The sequence below is a fragment of the Camelus ferus genome, chromosome 1 (assembly GCF_009834535.1).
Source record: "Camelus ferus isolate YT-003-E chromosome 1, BCGSAC_Cfer_1.0, whole genome shotgun sequence".
NCBI lineage: Eukaryota > Metazoa > Chordata > Mammalia > Artiodactyla > Camelidae > Camelus > Camelus ferus.
In genome coordinates this window covers 106,496,339-106,523,382 of record NC_045696.1, presented here as the reverse complement: position 1 = coordinate 106,523,382, position 27,044 = coordinate 106,496,339, and the positions used below count along the sequence as shown (strand labels likewise).

General features: G+C 44.5%; 1 protein-coding gene and 1 long non-coding RNA gene across 5 annotated transcripts in view; one reads left to right on the top strand and one right to left on the bottom strand.

Annotated features, from left to right (window-relative positions):
- Positions 1 to 824: 824 nt before the first annotated feature.
- Positions 825 to 25,805, top strand: CLDN18 (claudin 18). 2 transcript variants are annotated; one of them, XM_006177459.3, is made up of 5 exons: positions 825 to 1,175; positions 20,245 to 20,409; positions 21,037 to 21,154; positions 23,166 to 23,276; positions 25,063 to 25,805. In XM_006177459.3, exons 1-5 carry the CDS (start codon positions 956 to 958, stop codon positions 25,232 to 25,234), a joined length of 786 nt encoding a protein of 261 aa, XP_006177521.1. In that variant the 5' UTR covers positions 825 to 955; the 3' UTR covers positions 25,235 to 25,805. The 2 variants fall into 2 exon arrangements, with proteins under 2 accessions (XP_006177521.1, XP_006177520.2); XM_006177458.3 differs by lacking the exon at positions 825 to 1,175 and adding an exon at positions 9,443 to 9,690.
- The window catches only part of LOC116666013, a 25,685-nt gene continuing 18,513 nt past the window's right edge, over positions 19,873 to 27,044 (bottom strand). For all 3 annotated transcript variants that reach the window (XR_004322862.1, XR_004322863.1, XR_004322864.1), the window contains 3 exons: positions 25,799 to 25,956; positions 25,314 to 25,411; positions 19,873 to 21,181 (listed from right to left, as the gene is read on the bottom strand). This is a non-coding gene — a long non-coding RNA (uncharacterized LOC116666013). The remainder of the gene's footprint in view (positions 21,182 to 25,313; positions 25,412 to 25,798; positions 25,957 to 27,044) is intronic.

Below are 27,044 nucleotides of genomic sequence, written 5' to 3'. Positions count from 1 at the left end.
TGAGGCTGGCAGAGCAAGGCGACCCTCGGCTTCCTTGTTCGGTTCATCCTGTAAACACGAGTCCTCTCGCACTCTATTCAGTGCCATGTTATTCACATTTGTGTGCTTTTGGTTGCTGATTTTTCTACTTAAAATGTCCCCAAGCGTAATGCTGAAGTGCTGGCTCGTGCTCCCAAGCGCAGGCCGGCTGTGATGTGTTCGCGGGGAAAAGGATGCGTTTGGTGAGCGTCCTTCGGCGCGGGTTCTGGTGCTGTAGGCTGTGAGTTCAATGTTAATAAATCAACAATGTCTATTAAATAAGGAGTCATCAAACAGAAACACATAAAACATGGTCTTACATTGACCGGTTGATGAAAATGGGACTAGAGGCTAACAGAAACGGACATCTGCATCCCCTCAGGAGCAATGATTCCATATTCGCTGATTCAGTGACTTTCATAGACCCTTACGACCGTGGTTGATGAGAATCAGCTGTACTTCATCCTGCCTCATAACCTGCCTTACCTGGGTGTTTAAAGTGGCAGTGGGACGTTGGTAGGGCCACAGGGATGAAGCCCTTTCACCTCCAAGTATTTTGAGATTTTAGCCGCTGGGGGCCCTGCCTCGCCGGCCTGCGGGGTCTGCAGGCAACGCCCTCTGCTCTTGCTTTACCCTCCACAGACGGGAGCCTGGCTAATCAGGAGTGAAACTCCCTTTGAAGGTAAATAGTGAGTGGAGTGTACATTTGGTGGGAAACAAATGGCTCTTGGTACCATGTTGTGGAAATTATCTCACCGAGGTAGATAAAGGGGCAGGGTGAGCCCAGGTGGCACTGTGGAGTCCCCTCCTCCATCACATGGCTCGATGGTGACGTGGGTGCCAGCTTCTCGGAGAAAACTCCATCCGATGCTCAGCACTCTCAGAACTGGTCTGTCCCCCAGTCCAGCGGCGCCCCGTGTCCACTCTGCACCCCGCCATGTCTGTGACCGCCTGCCAGGGCTTGGGGTTTGTGGTCTCACTGATCGGCATTGCGGGCATCATTGCAGCCACCTGCATGGACCAGTGGAGCACCCAGGATTTGTACAACAACCCGGTGACGGCCGTCTTCAACTACCAGGGCCTGTGGCGCTCCTGTGTCCGAGAAAGCTCCGGCTTCACCGAGTGCCGGGGCTACTTCACCATCCTGGGGCTGCCAGGTAGGCGCCGGCCAGGCAGGCTGGCAGGGAGCCGGGGGCTGGCAGGAGGTGGCCGCCTCTGCCAGCGGCCCTGCAGAGGGACCCAGGTGGGGGACGGGGGGAGCAACAGCCCCCACCACCAAGGTAGGAATAAAAGTGCAGGGGACTTCCGGAGAGCAGCTTCCTGGAGCCGGGAGGGCTCCTGTACCCCTAATTGGGTGGTACCCATTTTTCCTCAACGGGCCCATTTTAAAAATAACTCTCACGTGAGCAATGGCATTGGGTCTTAATCACCCACAGGAACAGCACTCAGGAGGCCCAGACTGTAGCCACTTCCTTTAGCCCCAAGACCCTCCTTCCCTGAGTTGGGGACTGTGAGTCTCCGGAACAGAGTTCCACCTCCAGGCCCCCTTTTCCCTGGTCCCTTTTTCCAGGGGGCACCTACACACGTGGCAGCAACAGAAAGGGGAAAGAGGAAAGGGACAGAGAAAAAGAACTGAGTGGTGTGTTTCTTTGGGGGATGCCAGATGGGTCCCTCCCTTCTCTGTACCTTTAGGCTCGTGACCTCCAGAAAGTACTGGCCACATGGAACCAGATTCAGGGAGCTCTCTGCACAGAGGACCCTTGTAGAAAGCGTAGGGCAAAGGGATGCAGGCTGTGATGCCCGCCTCCCCAGACTGGCATGTTAGCCTCACAAGGATTTGCTTGCTTGGTAGATGGGCTGTGTTAACTTGAAGAATGAGTAGAGAACGTTAAGTGTCTTTCACTCAGGTAACAGAGTATAAGATCATGAATACACTTGTCATTTTTATTTCTTAGTTCTTTTTTCCTTCCATAAATACACATCGAAGTCTGGAGAGGGGCTTTGATCTAAGGGGGTCACAGTAAGGAGTATCAGAAATAGAAATTAGGGCTTCCCCTCCAGGAATTTCCCATTTGGCCGTAGGGTCAAGACAGACAGGCACAGAAGGTGAGCAGTGTAGACTCAGTGATTCAGTCTTTTATTTATTCCACACTTATGGATGGAGAGCTCACTACAACCTCAGGATTCTGTGGGCCTAGCACCCCAAAACATGTGAATATGCACCCCAGGCTGGGTAGGGCAAGATACCAAGTAGGGAGGACAAAGGGTGGTGCTGCAGGAGATGAAATGAGGGTGAACCACTCAGGAAGAGATCCAGCCAAGAGGGAATCCCACAGGGGAGCCTTGAAAGGTGGTGAGGAGTTGGAGGGGCAGCATCACAGGAGGAAAATCTTGGGCAAAGACATGAGGGTGCTTCCACCCGAGTCCTTCTTAGGAGAAAATGAAAGAATGACCTTGGTTAAAGGAGAGGGTTTATGCAGAGACGATTATAAAGAGCATCGAATGCCAAGCTCAGAGAGGAAGGTACCGGGTATCAACGGGAACTTAAGCCAGGTCCCAGCTGCTGATTCAGTGGGGTCTCCCTCCACCAGGGACTGGAGGAAGATGAGCCACTCCCACGTCGCATGTCCCGCTGATCCCTCCTTAGATCCAGGTTGAACCACCTGCCCTTGGGATTCTCCCTCCCTTCAAAGGCAAAATGCCCAAAATCCCTTTGGAGGCTCAAACCTGGGTCCACGAAGGAGAAAGTCAGCTTAACACTGACCTTGCACACACCGAGAACCAGCCTGACCTCTGAGGGGTTCCAACTGATTCATGAAGGAAAGATAACAGTGCTGAACCGAGCGCTAGCACTTGAGCCAACAACTGCCTTGCAATATTCTGTGTAATCTCTACGAATCACCCCGGGAACTTGCTGCTATCATGACCACCTTTTTAGAAACAGGAAACAAGCTGGGGTAACTTGCCCAAGGTCACACGCACAGGTATCTGAGCTCACTGTGCCAGTGTGACCAGGTGGGGAGAAAGTCCCCTGACTGTTTCTGTTTGAAGCTATCACTTCACCGTCTCCTGGTGTAAACATGATCATAAACACCAACGTAAACATAAACCGTAAGTGGGCAGCCTGAGGATCTGGAACATACTTGTTTCAATTTCTTTTCCATTGCCACTGAAATGAAAGAACAGAATTTTAAAATTCCCATTGAGAAGCTACGTGTTCCCAAGAATGCAAGCACAGACACTCAGGCTCAGAGGGAGGGAGTCAGGCACAACCCAACTCTCTAGAGAAACCAGAGGCATAGGACAGGCAGCCACCCTTCCTCAACAAAGTCATTTCACCAAAACTATAACTGGCAACCAACCTGTCCTGGGCAAACCAGTTTTGGACAAGATCCCCTCTTGGCAGGGATGAGGAAGGAAAGACAAAGTCTTTGGTCCTCCCACACTTGCAGAAGTAATAGGGAAATAAACAGTAACACAGAAATTGTGGCATTAGGGAGGAGAGTGTAGCTCAGTGGTAGAGTGCATGCCTAGCATGCACAAGGTCCTGGGTTCAATCCCCAGTACCTCCATTAAAATAAATAAATAAACAAACAAACCTAATTACCTCTTCCCTCCTCCCCCAAAAAATGTGGCATTAGAAAGAACTTTATTGAGCACCTACTATGCCCCAAGCTGTCTGCAGATGTGGGACATAGATATCAAAAGGCTTACAAATCTAGAAAGAGAGGCCAAAGGTAAACAAGCCATTGCAACTCAAAGTTTCTCAACCTTGGCACTATTTACATTTTAAGCCCATTTCTTCTATCCAGGATACTGTTCTGTGCAGTAAAGGATATTTAGCAGCATTTCTGTCCTCCATCCACTAGATGGGAGTAGAAGCACCCTCCCCCTTCCTGGTTATAACAAAAATGTCTCCAGACTTTGCCATATATCCCCTGGAGGCAAAACCAGCCCCAGTTAAGAATCTCTGCAGTAAGGCATAGCAAATGCCCTGTACAGTCCAAGGGGCAGACGTGAGGAGAGGAAGACTTCCTAAAGGAAAGGACAGCTGAGCTGAGTGAAAGTCATGAATGAGTACCCAAAAAGATGAAGAGGTAAAGTATTTTCCAGAAGGAGAGAGAACATCTTTGGAAAAGACACAGTGGCTTGTGTAGTGTATTAAGAGAATTAAAATAACTTAATTCTCTTTGTGTGTGATGAGAACCGGGGAGGGAGCCAGTACAGCACAAAGATATGTGTTAAACACAAATGAATAATATCTTTAAATATTTGGCAAGAATCAAAGCGAGAAAAGAGGTTTAGCAAGAAAAATTTAAGTCGGTTAAATGGAAATATACACTACAGGTTCCTAGATACGATGATTATAAAGATGTGAATTTTTTCCTAATTAATGTGTAATAATAAATAGTATAAGTATACAATAATAATAAAATGTATTGAGACCTTAGTATGTGCTAAAGCATTGGTTCAAGAAATTAGCGTGTGTTAATTTACATTTTTAAATATAATTGACATACTTGTATACATTTACATAAATTACCTATACTGACTTTAATTTTCACAACAACCCTGTGAAGTAAGGAGTAGTATTATCTCCATTTTATAAATGAGGAAACTGAAGTACAAAAGGGCTATAGAATTTGCCCAGTGACACTGTAGTAGTAAGCGGAAGGTGAGGATTCAAACCCAGGCAGACTTTCTGCACAGCCCAAGCTCTTCCTCATTATAAGAATTCTGATCAAAATACCAGTAAGCATTTTCCTTTGGGAACTTGACAAAGTGGTTATCTATAAGAAGTAGAGGAAATCGATTTTTAAATTTTTTTTAAGAACAAAACAAAAGTAGGGGAATAACTCTGCCAGGAAGATATTAAGCCAAATTCTAAAGCTGCAATAATTAAAAGGGTGCTTTGGCCTAAATGTGGACAGACAGGTCATGGAATAAAACCTTAAAACAGAAAGACATATACGTGAACTTAATATAGACAGAAGATTTTACAAAGCCATGGGGAAAGGGGAGGTTATTCAGTATAAGTGCTGCAAAAATTACTGATTAGCTTTTTTGAGGGAAAAAAGAATTACAGCATATAAACCAAAGTAGATCCTAGATAATTAAGTATAAAAATATATAAAATACTTTGGAATTTTCTAAAATTCTAAAATAATTCTAATATAATTTCTAAATGGAAAATAACTTCCTAAGCATAGAAATGATGGAGAAAAACAAAAAAAGAAAAGATTTCACTACATCATTCAACAAATATTTATTAAGCACCTATTATGCACCAGGTACTGTGGAGCATATGAATGGAATACAGTATTTTTCTCTAAAACCATGAAAAAAATTAAAAAGCAAATAATCAATGGGAAAAGTTTTTTGTCATCTTAGCAATATAAGATCCTTAACAAGTAAGTAATTCATATACATTTATAAAAAAAAGTGCTAAAATTCCAGTAAATAAATAAGGAAGAAGTACAAACTGACAACTCAAGAAAAGGGAAAAACAAATGCTCCATAAATATTTGTTTAAAAAAATAGTTTCAAGCTCATTAAGAACCAAAGTAATGCAAATTAAAACTTACCAAATTCACAGTGTAGGGAAGGGTGCAGTGAGGTAAGGGCTTTCAAATACTGCTGCTAGGAATAAAATTCATAGACAAAAATCTGGTTCTACATAAAAAAGATATTTTTAAGCTTTACTCCCTTTGATATCTTAATTCCACTCGTGGGAATCTGTCCTAAAAGAGTAATCAGAAATGCTAGCAAAGAGTTATGTGAAAAATGTTCATCATAACACTGTTTTTCATACCAAAAAAAATTGGGGCAGGGGAATGATCTAACTATATAAGAATAGATGCTGTTTAGGTGAATAAGAGCACTTCTACATAATGGAACACTAACATACTCATATTAAATTAAATGTTTAACATTGAATATATTAAACAATGTTTATGAGGTGCCTTAATTGCACATGTATGCAGTTAAGTGAAAAGAGTCAAAACATTAAATGGTATAATCTCTTAATCATGTAAAAATATATATACAGAGAATGGGTAAAAAGAAAGTATGCAAAATACTTTCAGGTTATGAGTGATTATTAAAAATTCTCCCGACTTCCAAATTTTCTACTGTGAACACCAAAAGGTGGAGCCGGAAATTAGGATATGTAGGATATATATACGATACCACTTACATGTGGAATCTAGAAAATGATACAAATGAACTTACTTACAAAATAGAAACAAACTCACAGATGTAGAAAACAAATTTATGGGTACCAAAAGGGAAAGCTGGGGGGAGGGATAAATTAGGCATTTGGGATTAGCAGATACAGACTACTATATATGAAATAGGTAAACAACAAGGTCCTACTGTATAGCACAGGGAACTATATTCAGTGGCTTGTAATAACCTATAATGAAAAAGAAAATACATGTATAATTGAATCGCTTTGCTGCACACAGAAACTAACACAACACTGTAAATCAACTACACTTCCATTAAAAAAAGAAAAGAAATTTGGAATATTAGGTGTGTTAATATTTTAAAAGAAAAAAAATCAATAGATGTAGCAATTATTTTTCTTGCTAATATACTAATTTTACTCCTCCCTAGCTGTAATATTATATAATATTATATTGCTAGGTGACCACCATTTTGCCTAATTACCATAGATGGTGTTATATTAATATTCCTATAAAGAAGTAAAGAAGAGGTAGGGGACAGGTTTTTGCCAATGACAGTGAAAGAATGTAAGTCCCTGGAAATGCACAGCCTGACATGGCACTACCAGAACCATAGTTAAAGCTGAATATATTCTCCCTACAGGTGATACCCCCTAAAAAGCTAGCAAAAAATTTGCTCCATTTTAAAGGTGATTAAACAAAGTTGTAATAACCCCATTATTGTTCAAAAGAATTAGAACATGAATTATCATTATTTTATTATATATTATTATAATCAGACCATGAACTGCCACTATTATTAGAGATACATTTAATATATTTTAACAAATTCTATTTACATGAACAAGGAAGCCAGATTTTCCTCTGTGGACCCCCATTCACTCTTCGGCAATGACAGCTAAAGCAGTGGTCCGCTCATTCCAGCGCACAGAAAATTTGCCAGGAAGTGGAAATTCCCATTGTTAAGATGTTTTAAAACATGTCAATATTTATTTCACATTTTTTTTTAAGTGTGTAGACTTACAGTTTCCCTCTACTCATTCAATATTCTGCCTAGGTAATGGGAGATTTAGTTTAACCTTTATAATTAACTTTTCCTTCCTCCAAAAAAGGAAAGTCACTGTCACCATTTCAAATAAGAAAGAAAGCTTAATTCATTATTACCTAAATAACTATTTTTCCTGTTTTGAAGTTTTGCATAAAAAAATTTGCATATGGAAATAGGAGGGAAAACTGTCATGAGTGAGACTCGATAACTATAATAACCTTTTCTTTTTAATTTCTCCATTTTCAGTCTACTGTTTTGGTGGCATTGTCATCAAGGCGGGGGAGGGGGGCAGGGTTTAGACAAATGTTATAAATGAACAGCTGGAAACTAAGCCCTTCTAGATCTCTTTGTGAATATAAAGCCTGCCTCTCAGTTGAAATAGGAGTAATATGAATTCTGTCCACAGAAACGGTGGCATAATCACTCCTGAATGATTCCAACATTTTTCAATCAAATTGGTCAATCACCCCACCTGGTCCACCAGCAGAGACTAGGGTCATTTTGTCTAGCTGCCCTGTCCCCACCTTTTAGACTTGGCCTTGTAGTTCAGTTCATGGGATACAGAACCACCAACACGACTTCACCTTAAGTCATACAACCCTTTGTTGCTCTCTTCTTTGGGGTTTTCTGGATCATTCTTTGTCCACAAACACTGATCACAGAACCGAGAGCAAGGTGTAGGTTGAGGGGAGTGTTACCTCCATTCAAATCAGAGGGGCGAACTTGCGTATCTGCTTTCTGTGTTTGCTGGGAATAAACTCGTGGGAGTGGTAGCTGGGTGCACCCAAGATAACATTGAAATGTCTAGATGCACAGGCTTGTTTCCTGGAGAACCTGCACAGGTTAGGGTTGGGGTGTGGGTGGGTGTGGGTGTGTAGCAGGGCCTTGACAACCAGATTTGGGGAAGGTCTCATCAAAATGTATCTGAATATACTTCAGTTTATTTTTTAAAAAAAGAATAAAAGGTATCTGAATTCAGAGGCTGCCACCCATGACCCACAGGCAGCAGCAGGTCCATCCACGCACTAACGTAATTTGAAAACCAAATTATGTAGACAAAGTGCAATGGCTGATCTCCGGCCAAGCCGATCTTTTTCATGATTGTGTTATTCCTGATATTTTGGCCAACTGTAGTGAAAACTTTTCTCCCAAATGTAGAAGACTACAGTGTGTGAGACCTGCAAGGGAGCTAAGATATTCTAGTTTAGTCTGCCCGTGCTAGAGATGAAGGAACTGTGACCCACAGAGGCTGAGCAGTTTGCCCCAAATCACCCAGCAAACAGCATGTTAGGGTCAGCGTCGGGAGTGGATCCCAAGCCTCTCAGTAACCAGGTCAGGGTCCGGAGCCCAGCCTGCCCTGCTCTCTCCTACTGACTTTGTGGAACTTCCTTGTCTGCCTGCCACATGGTCTTCATGTGGTTCTTGTAGGAGGAGTGAAAGGATGAAGCAGGGGTCCACACGATGCCTGCTTCTCCTCATCCCAGTTCCATGCCTGTGGACCAAGAGCCTATCTATAGGATTTGGCTTCCTGTTCTTGAAAATAGGGACAACTTTGCCTGCTCTTGCCACTCCATATGGAAACAGAGAAAGAGTTGAGGTGCAAGCCCCACTTTCGCCATCTTTAAAGCATCTGTGGTTCAAAGTACTTGGACAAGTTCCTTAACCTATTTGTACCTCACTTGATTCACCTCCCCCCACCGAAAAAAAAAATGTGGTGGATAATACTGCCCTATCCATTTCTGTAAGATTAAAATGGAAGATGTCAGTGAAAGGTGGTTTATGAGTTGTGAGGTAAAAATGTGAACGTCTGCTGTAAGCGGAGATTTCCTGGGGCCATTGTTTTTAAGTGAGGTCAGGCCAAGTGGTTTTCCGTGGTGAGCAGAGCCTCAAGGACGGGCTTGTGGGGGCTCTCAGCGGTGCCTTTTCCCCAGGTGGTGGCCTGCTCGGGCGCAGCCCGACCTGGGATGGGGCGGAGGTCCACTCAGACCGCCGCGCCCTCGAACTAGCTGAGACTGGGCCGCTCAGCGGGACAAGTGCCTCTTGGGCTGCTTCGCTAACAAATGAAAAAATAATGCCCTTGAATCTGGAGTGAAACTGAACTATCTAAGGAAAACACTGTGAGCAAACACCAAAGGCCGAGGGAAATCATCTGATCAGAGCAGCTACCCCAAGAGCGTGGCAGGACGAAGGCGGCAGCTGGGACGGGGGCCGAGGCCATGTCCACCACCGTTTACCAAGTGGTGGGCTTCCTCCTGTCCGTCCTGGGCCTGGCCGGCTGCATCGCCGCCACGGGGATGGACAGGTGGAGCACCCAGGACCTCTACGACAGCCCCGTCACCTCCGTGTTCCAGTACGAGGGGCTGTGGCGCAGCTGCGTGCAGCAGAGCTCCGGCTTCACCGAGTGCCGGCCCTACTTCACCATCCTGGGCCTGCCAGGTACGCGCGGGGCAGGTGCGGCCGGAACGGGGCCTCGGAAACACGCGCAGGGCCTGACCCTCGCAGCAGCGCTGGCTCAGGAGCAGAGGTGTGAATGAGAGAAGCTGGCCCCGGGTCAAGGAGGGGTATAGTCACAGGGGAGAACAAAGGAGAATTCATTCTCAGGACAAAGGAAGCCAGCCCTGAAAAGACTGGGTCTATGGTGAGGGCAGGACCGTAGTACTGGAATAGACAATGATTCTCAAAGAGGAAAGTAACTGTGTGCACGTACCTGCGTGTGACCTGCTCTTGCCCCCACATACATGGGAGCAGGGATGTAGGATGGTGACTGTTTTCTTACGCCGAAAACGTTTTTTGGGAGCTAATGTCATTTCATTTGCATGTCAATGCAATTTTTCTTTGAAAAGTTGGAGTCTCCGTAGGTGCTAGAAAGTCTATATTGCCATTAAATTATGACTATCCTTTTCCTGCTCTTGTGGGGAGAGGTTCTGGTTTGCACGCCTAAAACACAAGGCGTGTCAGAATATAAGTATAAAATTATAATTATATGATAAAGATTTCAGAATATAAATATAATTATAAATGTGACATCGTTTCTCCCTTGAACATGAAAGTTGTTAAATCCCTGCTTCTAATACAGATAATTATTTCAAGTAAGCATCATAAGAGCTTTGCATTCTAGATCTTAAGGGAGCTCTACTTGTTTTTGTTGTTGTTGTTGTTTTAGAAAAAAGCAAAAAATAAATAAATAAATAAAAGGTCAGGCTAATCAGTGGCTCCAAGGACTGACCAAAATGTGAGTTTGGTGAGGAAAAGAAAAGTGCTGGGTTTTGCCTCTCTGAAACAAACACCTTGTGGACAGGTGGATGGGAATAAATTTACACAAAACTGTTAAGAGCTTGTGAAGTCCTTGAAACTGAATTGTGAAAGCCCTTCAACTAATTCATCTTCATTTGCAGAAAGAAATAGAATGTGGGTGTCAAAGTAGAAGAATTGGGGTATTTACTCCATTTTTAGAAGCCACTTGTATTACAGGACAAACCAATCATTGAGACCTGCTTAGAGAAAAGCAAAGGGAGGTAGAACTCTGCCAGAGGGAAGAAATCTCCAGAGGAAGGACGGGAGGAGGGATGATGCTGTAGTGTGATGCGAAAGGTCAGAAGAGAGTAGATGCAAGACCGTGGGTTGTTAAGTTGCTAGCTACACCTAACTTTAACTATTCAATGAAAAGATAAGATTGATCTTATATTCAAAATTAAGGCACAACATTCCAGAACTCTGGCTCAATAACCTCTTCCCAAGGCCCCATCACACGTTATCAATCTCTTGCTCATTCTGTATCTTTCCACCCATGGGGGTCCCAAATATTCCCTCTCTCCTAAATGGCCAGCCCCTACTGCTGCCTCTCATGTGTCTTCCCTGTTCTACAGAGGGATCCTATCCTCCCTAAGCCCTCTCAGAACCTCTCCTCATCTCCCCACCAGCAGTTCGACTCTCTGCAGAACAAAATCCCTTTTCTCTCTCCCATCCAAAGCCAACCTCTCTCCCCACCCCCATCCCAGGCTCTGGAGACCCTACACCCACCATCTGGTCATCTCCACTGATGGGCCCCCCCCCCCTTCTTGCCTCTTTCATCTCTCCTCCTCACTCATGCTTATAGCCTCCTTTCCTGGAAAATCTTCTCTTGCTTCTGATCACTGTCAAGTTCTGTCTCTTCCTGTGTCCCTAACAACCAAATTAAAAGACTGAATTTTTCTACCACCCCTCATTCTCAACCTTTTGCAATCTGGTTTCTCTCCTTCATCCCTTTAAAGGGTTTGCCCCTTTGCACTATGGTAGAAGGTAGGGCAGAATCTTTCAACCACCAGCTTCCAGTTCTCAATTCTCACCTCCCTAGAGATTTCAAAACACAAACACCTTCCATGGTTCCCTTCTGTCAGCCTAATTAGGTGCAGGGGTAACAACCTGACACCATGCCCTCCGACATCCCTCACCTGCCTTCCCTGACCCACCTCTTACTATTCCTCTCCCCCAGGCTGTGCTTCTCCCTGTCCATTTACTCTACCCTGTGCTTGGCCTCGGATGCCCACTGACCCCACTGCCCAAATGCCCCCCTCTACCACCCCAACTGCCATCTCCACAGATCTTCCCATATGGGAGGTCCAGCTCAAACACTACCTCTTCCCTGATGCCTCCTCACATCCCCCAATTAAGTAGGCTCCCCCAGATCTGGGTACCAACCCCCAAGCACTCGGATAGCACTGAGCATATCCCGTCCTGATACTGCTCACAGATCTGAAAAGCTCCCGGCAGCCTTCACAGAGGTGTACCCCCACCCTGCCTGTCTGCATCGGGGGAACAGGATCCCACCAAAAGCCAGGGAAGACGTTTCTTGGGACTGAGTTTGTAGAAAAGGAGATACTTTAGATCATTGATCATGTGTGTTCATGGAGACCAGTGTGAATTTAAGAGGAGCCAGCCCTCACACAGCAGGAGTGACTACAGTGTAAGCTGGCATTCCCAAATGCAAATACTTGTTTGATGACTTAAGATATGGCTAACTAATGAGGGGAGGGAAGGGTGGGAAGAATATCAGGAAGAACAGGCTAGGAAAAAACTCAAAAGCTGAGGGCAGGGACATAAAGCAATGAAGCAGCCAGAGAGGAGGCCAGAGGGTGGCTTGTGGACACTTGTGGGGCTTCTGAGAGAGCTGAAAGGAGTGACATTAAGCAGCCAGGAGTGGACTTGGCTATTGGGAACAGCTGCTTGAACATGACCAAGGGCTTGGGGAGGAGAGTCCTGAACTCAAGGAGCTGAGAGGAATGCTTGGAGGTAGAAATGGAAGGTTGCAGAGAGTTTCATTTTGACCTAGGACTCAGAGGGGAGTACCACCCTCCCGCAGAGAAGCAAGCCTAAATGTGCTAGAAAGGCAGGCGGCAGATAGCATCCTAGTACTTTACTTAGTAATCATAATCATCACTACCAGTTATTCAATTTTCCTAAGTATAAGCTCTTTTCTTGCCAAAATTTCACTTAACTCTTCCTTCATCTGATAAAAATGGATCATGTTTAGTTGGAACTGACAGCCATAGAATAACTTAATTCTATTCAACTAGCTGTATTCTCTAACCTACAGATGGATGGAAATGAGATAAACAGTGATAGCAGCAGGACTGTTTATCTGTATGTTATCAGCTCTGTATAATTTACAGCCCAAGATTCTCCCTCACTGGATTCTGAACAGTCAATGTAGCATGGAATTCTCCAAAACCATGCCCAGAAATAAAAACAGATATTGTTCATTGGATTGCACAAAAAGTCTCCAGTTTAATCTTCACAGCAATATAAGGAAATGTGTATTAGCTTGATTTTTACAAGATTGGAAAGGCCCAGGGAGGGAGGCACATGCCCAAATTCCCATGGATAGAAGATTGGGCAGAAGCAGGGTGTGAACCCAAGGCTGAAAGTCTCCCAGGTCATGTCCTTGACTCAACTTGAGTCGACCCATGCTCATTCCAGCTAGAAGGGGCTCCCTTTAGAATTGAAGAGCTTGGTCTGGGCTTGAGCAGATGAGTAGAAGGCACATCGGCACCTTCACCGACTTATAGCAACGTCATTAACAATGCACAGTGAAGAATGTCAGGTTTAAAGAGTGGATGATTTGTGTGTCATTCCCATTTCCCCTCCCTGGGCACAGTCGGAGGGAAAATCAATGGGTAGTTGAGGAGCAGGGTGGAGAGGAGGCAAAGTCCTGCAAACTCATGTCTCTGGCCTCCATGATGATATCATAGTCAAGTCTTGTTTCTTCTAACATGGTTGCAAATATTTGGACTGAATTTGGTGCAGTGGCAGAGCCCTATGGTTAGAGGCAGGTAGGTTGGGATCAGAGGGCGTAGCTTGGCCACCTGCATCTCTTGACCTCACCTTCCCCAAGTGTGAAATGCCTCACAAGAAGGCATTTGTGTGAAAGTGCTCAGCAACCCATTTACAAGATGGTTCTTGGTGTCATTAAATCATTACTGTCATATCTACACCACCAAAGATCTGTTAGGACATTTGATCTTCCAGGTTTTTTCCTCCTCCAAAATCAAACACCTTTTGTGACTCCAAATATCCAAAGTAAAGATTAGTTAGGGTCCTTCTTTCTCCTTTCCACCCCCGATTCCTGCTGTGTTCTGGACATTTCACTGGTTCTCAGCCCCTTTGCAGGCACTGAGGGTCTTGATTTGTTTCACACAATTGGCTGCATTTACCCTTAACTAGCTCAGTGTGAAGAAAACAACAGCCAGTGGGGAACTAGGGAATTTCCCATCAACCTGTCAATCATATTTACACACATGGCAATGGGGGATTTTAATGAAACCATATTCTTTTTAATTGAAGTATGGTTGATTTACAATGTTGTGTTAGCTTCTCGTGTACAGCATAGTGATTCAGTTTTCTGTATGTATATTTCCTATGAAACCACATTTAACCCAAAGAACAGTGCCACAAACTCTAAAGCAAAAATCCATAAGGGAAAAAAATATGAAACTGCCCTTAAGTATTCTTTCTAAAGGAACTGCCTCATCTGTTTCTTCTTACTATTGGCTGAATGCTTCACATAAAGTGCAACGCTCATGATCCTGTAAAACCAGCTTGTCTTTCCCCGATGTCAGGTGGAAGAAACTGATCCCAAGAGGCAGAGTGATGATAAGTTAGTTACAGTGTTGAAATGAGATGGGGGGAGCCTCTTGGTTTTCAGTCAAGCTGCTTTCCTTTTCTTCTAAAAAGAGACAAGTTTTAGCATCAATGTGCCTTTTTAAATATGAGGACAAACATCTAAATGTGCCCATACTCTTGTATATCTGAAGGAGAGCCCACAGAGATCTGAGAACACATCTACAAAGGCTAAGAGAACCTATACCTTAGGTGTAAACTGGGGCTGCTTGCTCTGATTTCTCAATAATCAGAGCTATGTAGACCCAAGAATCAGACACCTCCTCAGCTTGTGGTGGTAGAGGTTGATGCTTTGAGAGCAGGGCAGCCACCCGCAAAGCATCACATCCTAGCATGGACTAGTCAGTGGCGGGGCATCATTTCTTGGTGGGGTTTTGTGGCTGGAGCTCGCCCAAGAGATGAAAAGGAAAGGCATTGAGGATGGAAACCCCTACACTGCCTCACCCCTCAACCCACCCCCTGCTCAGTGCCTGACCCCACTTTTCCTGATCTTCCTCCCTACCTTTGCCTGAGCCTTTCTCTTCCTCCTCTTGTCAAATCTTCCACTCCTGCCCTTCACACTCCCTCCTGCATGGCTTTTTCAAATCCACCGTGTTTTATCACCATTCCAGCTTGTACACAGTACAAGCCAAAGCCACGTGGGGTTGGAGAGAGAGAACTTCTTTTTAGGGAAGGGGAGGAGACTGAAACTTACTGAGCCTGGCTTAGTTCTATGATGGTGCCAAGTAGCATCTGATCCTCACAACATCTCTGTGTAAGAGATATCTCCAGGCCACTCCAGAGTTGAGGAGACTTGGCGTCCATGAGGTTAAAAGACTTGCCTATGATACTCACTTGGTATCACATCTGTAGGATTTCATGAGAAACGAAGGACCTCCATATTGGCCCCCTGGGCTCTCTGGAGAATCAAGGCCCTCCCACCTTATTGTGAAGAGCCTTTTTTTCTGAGGTCTGGTCTCAGACTTCCCTCCTCTGAGCTCCCCCACTTTGGACGCCTCTACCAGCCCTTCCTGCCTCCAATCTGAGGCCAAGATGTGCCTGAAGATATGGATCCTCTCACCTCCCCCACCCCGACAGAGGCCCCATGGCCAAGTCTTTGGCTTTTGGTGACTTGCTGTCTCATCAACCACACCCCCCATCCCCCTTCCAGCTCCCCTATCAGCTCAATGATGTCAGTCACCAGGAACTGTTTCCTCTGAAGTCCCCATTCTGAGCACCTCCTCCTAAACCTTGATTATCCCTTGCAATTTTGTGTCATGGGGCAATTAAGTAAAAATCCCTAGGCATTGGGCTGAAATGTTAGTATTTCTTTAAAAGTTGCCCCTTGCAGGGTGAGGGTATATTTCAGTGGTAGAGAATGTGCTTAGCATGCACAAGGTCCTGGATTCAGTCCCTAGTACCTCTAGTGAAAAAGAGAGAGAGAGAGAAAGAAAGAAAAGAAAGAAAGAAAAAGAAAGAAAAAGAAGAAGGAAAGAAAGGAAAGGAAGGAACGGAAGAAGGAGAAAGGAAGGAGAAGGAGAAAGGAAGAAAGGAAGAAAGACGAAAGGAAAGAAAGCAGAAGAAATAAGAAGAAAGAAAGAGAGAGGAAAGAAGAGAGAGAGAAAGAGGAGATAAGAAAGAAAAAGGAAGGAAGGAAGGAAGAGAAAGGGAGAAAGAGAGAAAGAAAGGGAGAGAGAGGGAGGGAGGGAGGGAGGAAGAGAAAGCAAGCTAATTACCTCCCTTCTACCAAAAAAAATTTTTTTTTAATTTTTTTTAAGTTTCCCCTTAGATGCTACTGTGCAGCCAGGGTTAGAAACTACACCCAAAAGCACCTTGCCTGTCAGTCCACAACTACTTTTGGAGAATAAGATATTTTGTAACAGGGAGGGAATACTGAGTTCCCATTTTTCTGTTTGCTTGTCAGCCCTGAATCCTGCCCACCCTTTAGGTCTGATAACGCCTCTTTGATCACTGGAAAGACTGCTCTAGTCACACCTTTGGTGTAGGGAATCTGTCTACAGAGCCTGTTGACTCACCTGTTATCAGCTGATAAGCCTATGCCTCTTGCTCAGAATATCAAATAAAAGACAGTGGCTAAAAGAGAAATCTACCTCCTTTGCGAGCAGTTCCTCTGGTTACTTATCTATGAAGGATTAGAATCCCAGGTGGTAGACTCTTCCAGATGGAAAGGAAGTTCAGATCACCACCATGCATCTCCATGGTCATTACTAGACATAGGGGATTTCTAACAATGAGCAGTCAAGAACATTTCCACTCATTTCCTGGCAGCTGCCCCCATCACAGCTCCCACCCCCAGAAGAGCCCCCTAAAGAGGTCTCCAAAGCAGGGAAGAGCTTGGTTTATCCATCCAGGTCCAGAGTTATGGCTCTGGCACTGGCCTCACAGATATAAAACAGTGTTCTGTCTTTGTCCAATCACAGGCTAAAAGAAACTGGTAGGAGTGAGGTAGATGGAGATACTAAAAAATAAAAAAAGAGCCCAGGGTCAGGGTCGACCCCTGGTTCAAAGCAGGAACTAGTGTTCATCAGAAATCCAGAGATCAAGAGAGAGCAGGATCCCTTGTCATGCAAATCTGACCCAGCAGGGGCAAGAGGGTGTCTGACAGCCTGAGGCAAAGGCTGAGCAAGACAGGCTGGCTAGGGCTCCAGTACCCAAGGGATCCTGTGGCAGAGCAACTCTCCACATCCGGTAAGCCCGCAGTGTTTTCACCTCCCCCTTGCCACATCCCCATCCGTTCTAATCAGCAATGTCAAGGAAGACCACGTACCTCAGCCATAGCACATGTGTGTTGTTTTTAGGCACAAATAGGAAAACTACTCAACTGAAGGAGATTCAATGACTCCATCCTTACCAAGAGTCTAGGATAAGTGTAATTTTATAGAATGAGGAAGAGACATTCTTTATACTACTTGGTTAATACTGTCTATTTGTTTGGTTGTTTGGTTGGTTGGTCAGTTGATTGGATTTTGGTTGTTTTACCAGATGCCTTGCCAGGTGCTTCTCAAAAGGGATAAATGATTTTGTCCTCTGAATGGTCTATGGCTTAAAACAGCAGAAGAGAAATTTTTAAAGCCTCTAACAGGTTCCTGAGTCAATTTGAAGTTCATAAGAGGCCCATGGGGACAAGATGGTAGAAAAGTGAAGTCCCTTCCTCCTCTCATATGTCCAGTTTTCGTGTGGCAACATACAAAAACAGAAGAGCCCTGAGGGTATTTCCTGAAGACTGGGACTGCCCCACAATGTCCTCTCCATAGCTGTCCTGAACCACAGGCTTACAGTTTAATTGTGTGTGTTAAAGAGAACAAGAATGACACTATGAGCTACTGTCAGAAAGTCATTCTACTATGATTACTTTAGCCAAGGTACTCCTGAGGGGAAAAGAAATTTGAGGTTCAGGATTTCCAATGAAAACTATAATCTTCCCAGGGTGTAAGCTGCTTGAAGACAGAGATTATTTCTCATGAAACTTTATTCCTCCTACAGCATCTGGCAAAGGATTTTGCAGAAAAATCTGAGCTTAATACTACTTGATGAATGAATGAATGAGCATATGAATATGTTAACATGAGAGTACACTAACATGTGCTGGGTGAATACACAAAGGCATAAATGCATACCCAAGTAGATGACACATGCTTGCATTTAGGGACTGGACGGGGTGTCTGTTCCCATATCCTGTGAGGCCAGCAAAGCCATTCGGCAAGGCTTTGGAGAACACACCAGAGCCCTCTTATATTAGGAATGGTTCAAAGGCCATTCTAAGGCCATGAGGAGTTCCCTTCACCTTACTGGGGTCACCGTGGCTCCAGCATCAGAACTCAGCTGCGAGCCCAAGAAGCCAATGTTAATCAATACTCCCTGGAACGAATGGTCAGATCCTGGAGGACTGCTCCACACCGTAAGCCAACACACTTTTCCGGGAATATCATTGTTAATAGGACCAAGACTGATGGTGGATACTTATAGAAGTCTCTTCCCAGCAGAGAAGCAAAGTTAAAATCAGAAGTTTATTTAGGGAGAAGAGATTCAGAATCAAATGAATGGAGGTGAAGGGCACAGAACAGAGTAGCTGGATACCGTCATCTACACACAGGGAGATGCCTGGTGAGAAGGTTGCCAGGGCCTCCATTCCTCAGACACTGCAGAAACTCTTTAACAAATTCTGCATGATCTACCTATTCTTTTTTTGGTATCTTTCATTGATTACCAACCCTTCCATCATGACAAATTGCTTTGTGATACACGCCTTAGAGTGAATGAGCAGGCAGCTCCACTGATATTGGCCATATTTGAGATGGAAATCTTCCCGAAGAGATTGGAGTGAATCCCTTCCAGGGGTCCCTTGTCCTGAGAGTCATGTTTATAAATAATCTTCTGGGACAGGTAATTCCCTGAGATGACTTGGAGAATATTCCTTTATACATTCCTAGCATCCATTTCAGAGGATGACATTTGATGGTGAGTCTCCAAGTTTGGAGGATACATTCTGTTAGGAGCTTACAGATCCCTGTACCTTGATGGCAGCTAGAACTCAGCCTGTTTTTCCAGGATAAGATACCTCAGAGCAATGTACTATGATGGGACAGGAACGATTTTGAGACAGTCTGGATTGACCCCCAGGTCTGCTTTTCCCTTGATGTCTTCCTTTGGGCAAGTTACTTAACTTCTGAGTATCAATGACTTCAATTATAAAATAGAAGTAATATTCCCTACATTGCAAGGTGGGTATGTGGATTAAATTTTTTAATGTCTGAAAAGTCCCTAATAGCTTTCAATTAAAAGTAGCAATTGGCAATGACAACTAGGCACTTTCTGCTTTGCTTCCCATGGTTCTTCAGTTCCGCTTTACCAGAACTACCCACACTAGGGTCTTTCCCTCTGGAAGACCCAAGGATGCATTTGTCTTCCTTTGTAAAATTCGTTGTGCTTGTAGTGGACATGTTTAATGACAGTCTTTCCCCACTTTGGCATAAGCCCCAAGACGGCGAAGACCAGCTGATCTGTTAATTACTGTCATCCCTATGCCTAGTCAGGGGGGGCCTCAGTAAGAAACTGCTGAGGTGAGTCACTGCACTTTAAGGATGCACTAGAATTCACTCTGGAAATATCTGGAGAGGAAGTCGTTGCAGGAGAGCCCCCAGAAGGGCATATTGCTTCCATTGATTCCTGGAAAGGGAACTGCTGATAAACTGTAATTGGGCTAAAAGGCCTGAGATCGATATAGTAGTCTTCATGTATATATATCCCAAAGCCTACAGCTCCCCATGACCTTAGTAGTCCCTGTGGGAAGAGGCAAAAATTACAGTGTTCTTGGTTTACCACCTAGAGGCCTTGCTTCATTATATGTTGTAAATGAATACTGGGTTTTTCTAAAGCGGACACAACTCTATGAACCATTGAGCCCCAATGGAAAGCTAGAGAAGAAAAATGTTTGGGTTAAAAGTCAAAGCAACACAGTTTTACTATAGATTCTATCAATAATTTTTAATATTACCTTAGTCAAGCCGTTTCCCCTTCTTGGACCCCAGATTAGCAAGTTTTAAAATGAGGAAATGAAATAGCTAAGTTCCATTGGCACTCCCAGATCCAACAGTCCATAATTTTCTCATTCTACAGACATCTGTGTGCATGTCTTTCATTAATCAGAGGATTGCAAATGATGGTTTTGCATTTTCCACAATTTCATATCCCCTGACAGTGACAAGGTTCACAGTCATTGGACTTGCTATTTCTCAGAAGTTTGGTGCTGGTTAGTTGTGGTTGCTTTGTTGTATTAAACCAAAGCCTCATCAATCATGTTGAGGTGGTCTTCTTTGTCTGGCCCTTGTTCTTCAGCCATGCTACAGGCAGTTCGAGCCCTGATGATTGTAGGCATCGTCCTGGGGGCCATTGGCCTCATAGTGTCCATCTTCGCCCTGAAGTGCATCCGCATTGGCAGCATGGAGGACTCCGCCAAAGCCAACATGACTCTGACTTCTGGGATCATGTTCATCATCGCAGGTAAACAAGGAGCCAGGGGCTCCCTCTCTCAAATGCGCATCCAGGAATGTCAAGCAGAATCACTCTGGCAGAGGAAACACAGTTTCTCCCTACTGAGCTTGGTTTGAACATGGATCAGAGCTTCACACACTGGGATTCAAGATCTGAGATTAAGGCTCAATTACACTCTACAGATTTATCATGAGTACTAAGGTTCCCTCTTACCTGCCACCCTCGTCTCAGTATGAGAGATTCTCAACTCTAAGGCAGCCATGTGACTCAATCCCTAAAGGCATTATTTTGGTGAGTCTTCAGAAAACGACTTTAAGGGAAGAGCTCTTGATGCCATCAAAGGACGAAGCCCCAAATATTTGTACTATTGACCCCTGGTCCCAAGATGGAAAATCTCTTTCTGCACACATACAAATCCTTCCACAGCTAGAGAGACGAGAGAGTGTAAGCACCTCACACAATGTCTAGCTCACAGTGAGAATTCAGTAATCGGTGCTTGGGTTGACCATCCTGTTACAGGAGTGGGATATGCTAAATGCAGCCTACTCATCTGAACTCATTTCAACACACATTGTCTCAGAAACAACACAATCCCTTTAAAGCTGACTCCAGAGCTTTCTCGTTCTTTGCCCGCAGGTCTTTGTGCAATCGCTGGAGTGTCTGTGTTTGCCAACATGCTGGTTACTAACTTCTGGATGTCTACAGCCAGCATGTACACCGGCCTGGGTGGGATGGTGCAGACTCTTCAGACCAGGTAACCTCCTAGTCTAGTCTCAGTAGTCTGTGGTGAAAATTGTAAAAATCCAATGAAACACATACACCTAATGTTACTGTCAGCGCCTGAAATAGCAAAAATTTATCAGAGGCAACCACACCATATCATAAATCAACAATGATCTGTAAATTCATAAGCTTCTATCCTTGGTGATATGACTTGAGGCTGATCTGACATTTGCATTGAAATACAGCGACAGTTCACAGTATTTATCTAACACTCTTACACAGGCCCCTTTGTGGGGGCAATGAAACAGGCCCTATTAACCCAAGCGTGTAAATGAACATCAACCCACGTCTCCAGTCCATGACGGGAACCTGGCTAGGGACACGGAAAAGCTTGAATAGAAGTGAGCAAGGTGCAGTATAGGTGAGCGAGGTCATGTTTCTTCCTTGTACAGCTGCTCGGTCTCTCATTCATCAATTCATTCATTCTACAAATGTATCAAAACCCTGCCGTAAGCCAGGAACTCTTCTGAGTTCTGGGGATAAGGACAAGGTCCCCGTTCTCATGAAGGTTATGGTCTAGCAGAGAGACACAAAACCCCACTGTCGTCTGGTGTCTGAAGCAGGATAGAACTTTTAAAAGATGGAAGAGCAATTCCAATACCCATTTTCATTTAGCCACTTCAAAGGGATGTATTTCATAGCAAGAAGCAGCAGCAAATTCCTGAAGGAGAAAGCTCTTTTTCTGGGACAGCAATGTAAATTTTATACCTGAGTGGCCTTTGTGTCATGTACCTAAGTGTGTCTCTAAGTGTGGATACGCTTGGTTATTTCTCCAGCAACACCATCATGGGAGGCAGGATGGGAGCACGTGATAAACCCAGCACTCTCTGGATCCCTGGAACTCCACTCACCATCCTTTTCAAGAATAGGAAAGACATGATCCCCACCAGCTACCCTCCTCCTCCTCTCTGGTCTTCCATGGACTCTTGGTTACAAGGGCAACTTAGAAGCATGCTGAGCAACTCATCCTGGTTTTCCTGGGACATTCCCAGTTTTAGCACTGAAAATCTCACATCCTGGGAAACTCTTCTGTCACAGGCAAATCTGGATGGATGAGATCCTACTTAGAAGAGCCCACCTTATCTGCAGTATCTGGGTGTCTAGTGTCACTACCCCCGCCCAGAGGAGTCACCCACCCACCTGGCAGCCAGCACTAATGCCCACCATCACTCTCTCACACCATCTCCCTAGAACTCACCCCTGTCCCTTGGACAGGCAACTTCAGAGATTTTGTTCTCAGACAATCCTGTTTGGATGTGACTGAGTCCCACTAGAGGCCACCCTCAAAGGGGAAGGGCACCAGTTTGGAGTCAGATGACCACAGGTTAGAATTCAGTGTGGGCTGGGTCAGAAGCACCGTGAGGGTGGGCTCTGTGTCTGTCTTGTTCACCCTTCTCTCCCAGTGCCAGGCATGTAGTAGGAGCTCAGTCAATACTTGTTGAACAAATGAGTAAAGAAACGAATGAAAAACTCTTCACACTTGTTCTTTCTGAAGATAATGCTCCTACCTGCATGGATGGTGGTCAGGGTTACTTGAGGTAGGAAAAATGGAAGTTTCTTGACCCACAGTAAGAACTCAAGAGACTAAAATACCTTCAGAAAGAATAATTTGAGACTGATTCCATATCTCTCAAATTTCCCTTGCTAAGCCTTCAAGACACTCCCCTTTGCCACTAGGGAGGAAAGGGGATTTCCTGAGATGTCTCTCCGAGATTAGAGACTTAAAATTCATTCTATGCCTGAGTGATGCTAGGGGTCCAAGAATCCCACCACTGTTTTGCTGACTGACTTCAGTCTCAATTCTGTTCTCCAGGGCACCTGATTCAGCTGGCTGTGGTTCAAAGGAGCATGTGCTCTGGGGCAGGCTGAGTTAGGTGTAGAATCCGAAACTGAGGACAGAGAGGACGGGCATGGCCAGGAGCAGTGGGTGGAGCCTGGAGAGTTGAGTCAACCACAGTCACAGCCCCTGTCTCCCCACCCAGGTACACTTTTGGGGCAGCCCTGTTTGTGGGCTGGGTCGCCGGAGGCCTCACGCTAATTGGAGGCGTGATGATGTGCATCGCTTGCCGGGGCCTTGCGCCCGAGGAAACTAGGTAAGTCTCCCCATCCTGATGCAATCAGACGCTTGATCCAAGTCCATTTTAACATATAATTTGCAACCAGAATGATCAGCATAGGTGTATGGAAGAAGTTCATTGACAAAAGGATCATGTACCTTCTCGTTCACAGGGAATGCAAAGAACAGAATAGGACTATTTCAGCCTGAGCAGATTTAGAAGTGATCCTATTGAAGGGAAAACCAGCCCTCTAAAAGGCAAATCAAACTACAGTGAGGTATCACCTCACACCAGTCAGAATGGCCATCACTAAAATGTCCACAAACGATAAATGCTGGAGAGGGTGTGGGGAAAAAGGAACCCTCCTACACTGCTGGTGGGAATGTAGTTTGGTGCAGCCATTATGGAAAACAGTATGAAGAGTCCTTAAAAAACTAAAAACCCCATGATCCAGCAATCTCACTCCTGGGCATAGATCTGCAGGAAACTCTAATTCAAAAAGATACATGCACCCCAATGTTCTCAGCAGCACTATTTACAATAGCCAAGACATGGAAGCAACCTAAGTGTCCAACAACAGATGACTGGATAAAGATATGGTATGTGTATACATATATATATATATATGTGTGTATATATATATATATATTTGCAATGGAATACTATTCAGTCATAAAAGGATAAAAATAATGCTATTTGCAGCAACATGGACAGACCTGGGGATTGTCATTCTAAGTGAAGTAAGCCAGAAAGAGAAAGAAAAATACCATATATCACCCATATGTGGAATCTTAAAAAATGACACAAATGAACTTATTTACAAAACAGAAGCAGACTCACAGACATAGAAAACAAACTTCTTGTTACCAGGGGGAAAAGGGGAGGTGGAGCGATAAATTGGGAGTTTGGGATTTGCAGGTACTAACTACTGCATATAAAATAAACAGCAGGGTCCCACTGTAGAGCACAGGGAACTATATTCAATACCTTGTAATAGCCTATAATGAAGAAGAATATGAAAAGGAACATTTATATATGTATAACTGAATCACTATGCTGTACACCAGAAATCAACACAGCATTGTAAACTGACTATACTTCAATTTTTAATAAAATAAAAACAGAAAGAAAAAAAAAAACCAGCCCTCTAGGCTCCCTCTGACTCCAGTATTTTGTAACTCAGTGGTTCTCAACTTGGAGCAATTCTGTGCCACCCCAGGAGGTGGAGGCCAGGGATGCTGCTGAACATCCTGCAAGGCACAGGGCAGGCCCCCACCACCTAGATGCACCCGTTCCAGAATGGTAGTAACACTGCTGCTGGGAGAGCCCGCTTTGCCTCCATAACTGGGCCTGGGGTTGGGAGACCTGGACCACTGTTTCTACTGCTAACCAGCCCTGTGACCTCTACCTGTCATTGCCCTCTCTGGGCCTGTGTTACCTCATCCACACTCTGAGCAGATTAGGGAGGATGGGTTTCACATCGGTACCTCCCAGCTCACAGATTCTACGATTCTTTGGCATCACTATGTTCCCCTGGATGTTGTTTCTGGTTCAGCTTCAGATCTTAATTGATTAACAGAGGGAACTCACTAGTCACTAGCTACCAGCTCTAATACAAAGCAAGAAATTCTGCTCCACTGCCGAGGCAGAAAATCCAGTGTTCCCAAAGCCCAGGGAAGCAGCTGACTGAGTTTGCCCAGGACTAAGGGTTTCCTGGAACACTGGACTTCCAGTGCTTAAAGTCAGACATCCTAGAATAAATGGGTGCTTTGTTCCCCTACCAAATACGTCTATAGTCATGGACTGTTTCTTTTTCTTTCAGTTACAAAGCCGTGTCTTACCATGCCTCGGGCCAAAACGTCGCCTACAGGCCCAGTGGCTTCAAAGCCAGCAGTGGCTTTGAGTCCAGCATGAAAAATAAGAAGACATATGATGGTGGTGCCCGCACAGAGGATGAGGGACAGTCTCATCCTTCCAAGTATGACTACGTGTAGCTCTCCGAGACACCTCAGCATGGACAGAAGAAACCACCTCTTCCATTAGAGCTCACCCAAAAAGACAAGGAAATTTTACCTTGATTCCCGATTGCTTTTGACTCGCAGTTGGAAGTTAGAAAGCCTTGATTTCATCTGTGGTGCAGCCAGATGGTCTTAGCCACTGGTCTCTTGTCTCTACATGTTTTATCACAAAACAACTGAGTTATCAGATGTGTGTTAGAGGTGATAGCCCACATTTTCCAATCCTCTTACTCCTTTTTTTTAAATATAACCTTTTAACCTGATGATAGAATGTGGTTTGAATTCCTATCAATCACCTAGATAATGTAGACAGACAATCCCTCCTCCTTCCAGCCAACAGCCCATTGATGATCTGTTTCCCAGCTCATCCCCCAGAACAATTCGGAAAGGAAAAACAGAATCAATCAAAAGACATCATTTTCTGCTACTTGATTTTGCCCCCCTCCCACCCTAATTTGGCTTCTAATAAAAACACTGAAGACAAGGTGACAAGGGAAAGATATTTCCCATCTCTCCAGCTCATTATCTGAATTTTCTTACACTGTGATCTTGAACATGACTTGGACCAAAGTGATTTCAGTCTGAGGAAAGCAGCCTTTTCCACTTCTGCTAACATCTGCTGATTCCAGCTGTACTCTCCCAGGAGCTTCCTGGGCTCGCCACCGCAGGTCCTCTTTCTGTCACAGCAAAAAGTGTCCCTAGAGGAATGAGAAAAGGATTTTTTTCTTTCTCTCTCTCTCTTTTTTTGTAATCTAAATATATTTGGTATTCTAAATATAGTTAGAATAAATATGTATTAGTGAAATGATACACTGTCTCTGTGAATTAGCCTCACCCCTGCACATGAATAGAAGGAAATGAAAAAATAATTGCTTTGATGTTGTCTATATTATACTTCGTAAAATCACATTTAAGTCTGAATTTCATGAAATGCTCACTGATCCTAATTCTTTCCCTTTGAGGTCTCCTGGACTCTGATTATAGATGATAGAATCAGTGTAATCCATGTAAAAAACACATGATGGAACACAGCAGGTCCTAAGAAGTAAGGACCTGAGACTATTTCTTAAAAAAAAAAAAAAGTGACAATGAGCCTGAGGGTAATGTAATGTTTCCAGGTGACACACTTACGTGGCTACACTGTTAGTTGAGAGCAGCATTTACTGGGCACTGTGGTCAACTCTGTGACCCTGAGACTGCTCTTCCCTTCACTAAATTCACCTAGAGTGGTTGGACCATTGGATGTTCAAGAACTGGAAGCTCTCTGCAGCCACGCACCTTCCTGTGTTTGCATCACTGCTGCAGAGAGCCTAGCCTCCTTCTTCCAGGCCACCAGAATCCTGCCCCAGCACCAGGGCCAGAATAGCCCCTCCAGTGAGGTAAGGGCAGTCTCTCAAAACTACCTAGTCAGAGAGCAGCGCTGGCACGGGGGGACTCTGACCACTGGTTTACTATCTGAGGGGGCAAGGTCCTCACAGCAATAGTGCTTGTGAAAGTGGCCTCCAAGGAGATGGTGAATATTCATTGGGGTCTTCAAGCTGGACAGACTCTGTCTGGGGAAAAGACCAGATCACGGCTCATTAAATAGAAAAGAACTGTGTTCACTAACAACCAAAACAGTAACTCAGAGACCCTGGTCACTGAGGCAGCAATGGTTTTAGGCAAAATCAGACAAAATTACTCACGAAACTCTTTGTCTAAGATGGGGTAAAGGATGAACAGATAAATCAAGAAAAAAATTGGGGGTGGAAGTAGAGAAATCTGAGCAGTCTAGGACATGGAGATT

What these genes read in the sequence shown, in the direction of transcription:
- CLDN18 (XM_006177459.3), top strand. Translation starts at nt 956, where the DNA reads ATGTCTGTGACCGCCTGCCAGGGCTTGGGGTTTGTGGTCTCACTGATC. An exon ending in GATCATGTTCATCATCGCAG is followed by an intron (nt 20,410 to 21,036) that starts GTAAACAAGGAG and finishes CTTTGCCCGCAG; the next exon opens with GTCTTTGTGCAATCGCTGGA. An exon ending in GTGCAGACTCTTCAGACCAG is followed by an intron (nt 21,155 to 23,165) that starts GTAACCTCCTAG and finishes CTCCCCACCCAG; the next exon opens with GTACACTTTTGGGGCAGCCC.